Consider the following 6,222-nt stretch of genomic DNA (forward strand, 5'->3'; position numbering starts at 1 on the left):
AAAAAAAAAAACATTTTCAGGTGATGATTCACAAAGGTTTCATCGGTCTGGGGCTGCCACCGGTCCCAGAGGAAACTAATAATGTCAGCGAGGTGCTTCCTCTTTCCCTTCCTCTTCTGTAGCTTCTCTTTTTCTGCTCTCCGGCCCGGGCTTTAACGGTTCTGTCGCCGTGTTTCAGGCAAGCCTGCGCACACCGGAGCTGACCTGGGAGAGGGTGAGGTCCCAGGTGGACCACGTCATCTGGCCGGACGGGAAAAGGATAGTCCTCCTGGCGGAGGTGAGTTGCCTACAGAGGGACTGCAGCCTGCTTTCTGCCTGGGGACGGAGAAAAGCAGGGCTGGGCACAGCGGGGAACCAAAACGCTGCCAGAAATCCCCTCGTGGGGCTCCGCGCTCAGCCGGCCCTCTGCTGGAAGGGGTTGGTTTCACCCTGTGTTGGCTGAGGAGCTTCTGGGACGCAGAAAAGCTCCTCGGGAGGCGTTTCCCGTGGAGGGTTTCAGGCTGCTGCTGGCACCAGGCAGGGCTAACAGCAGGTTTCTGCTCCCCAGGGCCGCCTGCTGAACCTGAGCTGCTCCACCGTCCCCACCTTCGTGCTCTCCATCACCGCCACCACGCAGGTGAGCGGGGTTCGGGCCGCCTGGCGCTCCGCGGCGGGCTGCGGTAACTCACCAAAGGGTCTTCTCCACCCAGGCTCTGGCTTTGATAGAGCTGTACAACGCTCCCGAGGGCCGCTACAAGCAAGACGTCTACTTGCTGCCTAAGAAGATGGGTAACCCGTGCTTCTCTTCCTTTTATTTTTGTTCCAACAGATGGGAGGCTCGGCCGGGCTGGGCTGGCCGCGGGGTGTCACAGCCCCCTGGGCTCTCCTGTCCACCTCCCTGCCCAGCTCGGGGTCTTCCAGCAAGCTCCTCCTGCTGGGTCCTGGCTCTTTTCGGAGCTGGATGCGTTGTTTCCCCGCCCCACCTGGGGGAAGCAGGCTGCCACGCTTGGCTCGCCCGTACCGATTCAGGAGGTTTTGTGCCCGCCGAGCTCCCTTAGCTGGCCGTGAGGACACGCGGTCCCTGCCAGCAGCTCTGCCAGCAGGACCCCACCGAGCACACAGCTGTACGGACCACAGTTTTGCCGCAGAACCCATCTTTTTGCGGCTTAATTGTAGTTTTTTGGGGACCGGGTGCAGCTTGTCCCTAGGTTGGGTGTAAGTTAGGTGTCGCCTGCCTCGGCAGGGCAGCCAGGCAGTGGGACAGCCTGCTGCCTTCATCACGGTGGAGCTCGTAGGGGGCCACAGCTCTCGCTTCAGAATTGAACTCCGGCCTCACGGTAGCACGTCTGCTGTTTGCTCAGGGGCACGGAGCTGGGTTTGGGCACCTCAGCTTGACTCCAGACCCAGATCTGAATGTGGCTGCCACCCAAAGTACAGCTCGGTGTGGTGCCAGCGTGCCCAGCCCCTCAGTCTCCCGAAATTCCAGCGCTGGGAGCTGATAAGGCACCGAGCCCTTTACGGATGTCCGTGCCTCTGCCAGGGCTTGGGGACGCAGCAGAGGCCAGGACCGGCTTGCCGCTCCCCCCCCCTAATTTCCCGAGGCTTGAAATCATTTCAGACGAATATGTGGCGAGTCTCCACCTCCCGACATTCGACGCGCACCTGACAGAGCTCACCGACGAGCAAGCCAAGTACCTGGGGCTGAACAAGAACGGGCCCTTCAAACCCAACTACTACAGGTGCCGCTCGCTCCAGCGCCGCCTTTCGTCCGCGGCAAGCCCGCGGGGACTGGGTTGGGACCGCGGCGTCGGAACGAGGGGGGAACGAGGGGATTAAGCGTTTCATCCCGCGGGGAGGACGTGGGCTTTCTGCTAAATCCCCTGACGGGACGGGGGCGGCGCGGTTCGAGCCGACGCAGGGCGCTCATCGGGACGCGAGCCCCTGGTGTCCGGCGGCAGCTGTCACCCGGACGGGGCGAAGCTCAGCGCGGTGCCCTCGGCCAACTCAGCTAGCAGCTTTATTTATAAAGCTTGGCGAGCACCGGGCTGGCACAGGGCAGCGTTTGAGCTCGCAGGCAAGCCTGGGCTGGCCCCCCAGAAAAATAATCATTTTGGATCCGAGCCCCTTCTCCTTCCAGGCTCCAGGTCCGGGGCGTCTTTGTGGCCAACCAGGCAGCTCACGTTCTGCCGTGACAGCTTTGCACACACGCAGATCAGCCCGCGGGCTGCAGCCCTGATGTTTTTGTGCAGAAAAAGGCATTTTTTGGCACAGCACCGGGCATTCAGGTCTGCAGTGCCCGCGGGAGAGCAGTGCTGTACCGAAGCCCTCCGGTTCTTGGGGTTTAGCGTGTTTTGCCAGATCCCGACCGTTTTTCCTGCCCCGTGCCGTGTACAAACAAAGCTTCAGTGCTGCCGCGTGGCCAGGTCCTGCCTTGCCAGCACCGCGGGGAGCTTCCCACGGGATTTGCCTTCGCCCTGGTCCAGGGCCGTGCTGCAGCCCCGACCTTGCGGGCAGCCCCGGGTGGCGCGGTGCCCACGCCGCGGGGCCGGGGCGTGCTCGACAGCTGCAGCCGCAGAAACCCAAGCCGCCCGCGCAGCGTCAGCTTTTCCAAAGCTCCCTGGCCTGACCGCTCGGGGCTGGGGGCGAGAGGAGATCTCCGGGTGCACGCAGAGCCTCTTTTTCCAGATAAAAAGGGGCAGTTGGGCTCCTGCTACCCGCGGCTTCGGTTGTGGCGGGGATTTTCTCCCTGCAGTTCCCAGCCGGTGAGCCTCGGAGCTGCCAGTGCCCAGAGCCTCTCTCCAGGTTCTTTTTGATAACCTCAGCCTGTTGGAGCAAGGCTCGGGTGTGTGTTGAAGGCGTTTACACCTTCCCTGCATCTCCCCCACTTCCTGAGCCGGTGAATTTTGCCCTTCCCGCATCCGAAGCAGGAAGTCAAAGCACCCGGCAGCGAGGGCAGGCGGCTAAATATAATGCGGCATTTGTGGGGGAGGAGGAGAGCACCGGGTCCCTTCCGACATCACTTCTTTTCTTGGCGTCCACCCCCCTGAAACACGCGGTTTTTGCCCCGGGGGAGCGTGCCATGAGGTGTGCGCAGCGCCGGGCTGAATCCTCGCTTTCTCTTCCCTCCCCCAGGTATTAAAGTTCCTGCCGCCGTGGCCAGAACCATAAGGAACGAGAACCCAAGTCTTTTCTCAACTACTGTACAGGATGAAACCGTGCAAGCTTCCTAAGTTAGAGCCGGGCTTGCTCATGTAGTAGACAGTGTGTTAGGTTATTTATTTATTAAATTAGAATACTGTACGTGCGGCCTCTGCCACTGGTGTTTGTACTGCCGCGGGACTGGGAGGCGGTTGATTCCTTTCCGTTTGTTTCGTTTTTCTCTTTCTGTTGTTCCTTTCCGGGGCTGGGAGGATGGGGAGCGAGTGCTGCGGGGCGAGGAAGAAGCTGCTGGAGCCGCTTTGCTGCCGGGCACCGGGCGCCGTCCGCTGTCACCGCTGCTCCGACGCGTGCAGGCAGAGGGGAGGCGCGAGGCTGTGCCCTGCTTCTGGTCCCGGACGCTTCTTCCAGCAGAGCAGGATCCCAGGCAGCTGCAGGGACTGGAGCAAGGAGGAGAGTGCTGGGGTTTCATCTCCCGTGCTGTTTGAAATGCAGTAAAAAAAACCCTGTCTGCTCTGGATGCTGCTGGTGGAGAAGCAGCGAACTCACCAGCGACCGCTGGCGAAACGGCTCCGAAATCTGCTCAGCTGCCCCCGGGACGGCTCTGCCGGCGCCTTGATGAACTTCACCTTCACTCTGCTGAAAGCTGTAAGGAAGGGGCCGCGCGTTGCCAGCTGGGGGTGCCCCCGGCAGCCCCCCGAAGACGTGGAGGTGGCGGCGTGGACGCAGCCCCGCTCCCCGCCGAGCCGCTCCGCGGCGTTGTCCTGCTGCTTCCATTCCGAGTGCCAACCTTCTGCCGTGCTACCAAAGCTATTTTCCTCGTGGGGCCTTGCACCGCCGCCGACGGGTGCTGCTCACGCTTCTCCGGAACGCAGCCAGAGCGCGCCGGGTCTCAGTCCTCGCTGGGAGTCGTCGGAGGCTCATTTTCTGGTAATACTTGTCCGTTATCGTGATAAATCAGGAGATCCCCTTCGAGTCTAGGAGATGTACTCCGGAGCAATCCCCCCCCCCGATTCAGAGTTCGGAATCACAGAAACCCGTCAGTGGCATCAAACCTTGATGTGTTTGAGTCGACGGACGGCAAATTTGGCACCGCCGCTCGTCTGAGCCCAGGCCAGCGCTGCGACCAGGCGTGTCTCACCGGTGTCGTCCCGAGAACGTGGCCCTTGTCAAGTGAATTTGCCGACCCTGGGAGCACAAAAGCCTTCTGTTTATCCTCTGGTTGCTGCTTCGGTGCCCGAGTCCCCCATGAGATCCTCGTCTTGTCCTCGTGGGCTTCGTGAAGACTCCCCCGAGGCGGCTCGCTCACGCACAAGGAAGGAGAAGCTGTGGCACCGCGGTCCCTGCGGCCACGTCCTCCCCACGGCTCCTGGCGGCGAGGCCTCGGTCGGCTTCTCCGCACGGTGCTCCCCTCCGGGGCAGGCTTTCTCCTTCACTTTTTTATTCCGAGCTTCTCCGAAATTTGTCAAGACGAGAGAAGCGAGGGACGCGTCGTGGACCCGTCGCTAACCACGAACTCGAAATTCTCTCAACTCGCGACTCAGCCAGATCCAAAATTCTGGGAGGAGCCCACCCCGAGCTGCTGCAGATTCCGTGGTCGGGTCTTTCCCGGGGCTGGGACGGTGGCAGCCCGCCCCAGGGCTCCGCCGCTCCCCGTAGCCCAAAATCCCTCTCCCAGCCTGGCGTGCCCAGGGTGCTCGTGATGCCTTCGCCCCCCGCGACGGCGGCAAGGCTTTAATTCCCTCGGGGACGGCGGCTGCAGCGTCGCGCTGAGCGCCCTTCGGGTCCCCGACCCTGCCCCGAGGAAGCTCGCCCGCCGCCCTCCGTCGCCTGCGCAGCACGCGGGGGCGCTGGCCTCGTCCGCCAAGTCGCTCGTGCCGATTTTTTTTAAGATTTATCTTCCAGGTAGATAGGAGAAAATAAATAATAAATTAAAAAATCGCCCCACCTGGCTTCCCCCCCCACCCCCCTTCGATTTTTAAAGCTCTTCTCCATGTCGTTCCGCTTCTGTAAGCTTTTTCGCTTGCTTGGCTTTTCCTAATCGATCTGGAATCATATTCTGTGATCATCTCTAAATTAAACGTGTGATGGGTTTGGGTTTGGGTTTGTTTTTCTCTCTTTTTTTTTTTTTTAATGTAACACATTTTTAAAGAATTAGGAAAAGGAGATTTAGGTAACACCAGCAAAATTGTATAAGGAAAATAATTCTGCTCTGAACTTAACAGCGAGACAGAACTGTCGTCAGCCTGCCGTGGGGAAACGAGAACTCTGCCATCGTAACATTTTCAGAAGGGTGTTTTAAATATTAATGTATGAGTGATTGTATTAGATCAGCAATAAAGACTCTGTAATCTCAAAATCACAAATAAAACGTTGGAAAAACGAGCTTCTCCGGAGCGTGTTTCGGGGTGGCGGCGGCGGGCGGTGACTTGTGTCCCTCGTCCCGGGTTTGGGAACAAGAAATGCCCCAAATCTGGGACGTGGGGGGGTGAGGGAGGGGGACGGGGCCGCCGTCCATGGGGCTGAGCGTCCTTGGGGCGGCCGAGATGTTGTGGCCCCGGGGACTGTTGTGGCTCCTGTGCTGGCCTTGCAGCGGGCACAGGGACATCCCGGTATCACCACTGCTCCCAGTCTCACTGCTCCCGTTATCGCCACAGCTCCCAGTATCACCGCTGCTCCCAGTATCAATGCGGTTCTCGTTATCTCCACTGCTCCCGTTATCGCCGCTGCTCCCGTTCCGTCACCTCCCACTGCTGAAGAGCAAAAGTCCAAACACCACGGGGCCGGAGCAGCACCGATGCCATGCGGGGTGTTGGGTGCTGGGTGCTGGGTGCCCATTGCTGGGTGCTGGGTGCCCATTGCTGGGTGCTGGGTGCCACCGGCGTTTGCTGAGCAGCACCAGCGCGGTGCCCACTGGGTCGCCCCTAAAAGCAACCACCTGCACTGGGGGCTCCAGGGGGGAGCAAGGGGGAGACCCCCCCCTCCTAGGGGGACCCCTCTCCTTCCCTTCGTATCCAGGCCACCCCGGGCAGTCGCCTGTACCCCAAATGGTGGAAATGGGGGGTGCTGGCAGCCCCATAGCCCCCC

At 60.6% G+C, this 6,222-nt stretch overlaps 1 protein-coding gene across 1 annotated transcript in view; it reads left to right on the top strand.

Annotated features, from left to right (window-relative positions):
• Positions 1-3,279, top strand: part of AHCYL2 (adenosylhomocysteinase like 2) — a 3,750-nt gene extending 471 nt beyond the window's left edge. The window contains exons 2-6 of the mRNA XM_035340108.1: positions 89-277; positions 548-616; positions 690-768; positions 1,598-1,718; positions 3,112-3,279. Coding sequence (XP_035195999.1) covers positions 89-277; positions 548-616; positions 690-768; positions 1,598-1,718; positions 3,112-3,118 — 465 coding nt within the window. The 3' untranslated portion in view covers positions 3,119-3,279. The remainder of the gene's footprint in view (positions 1-88; positions 278-547; positions 617-689; positions 769-1,597; positions 1,719-3,111) is intronic.
• Positions 3,280-6,222: the final 2,943 nt, after the last annotated feature.

This window comes from Oxyura jamaicensis, chromosome 1 (assembly GCF_011077185.1).
Source record: "Oxyura jamaicensis isolate SHBP4307 breed ruddy duck chromosome 1, BPBGC_Ojam_1.0, whole genome shotgun sequence".
Lineage (NCBI taxonomy): Eukaryota > Metazoa > Chordata > Aves > Anseriformes > Anatidae > Oxyura > Oxyura jamaicensis.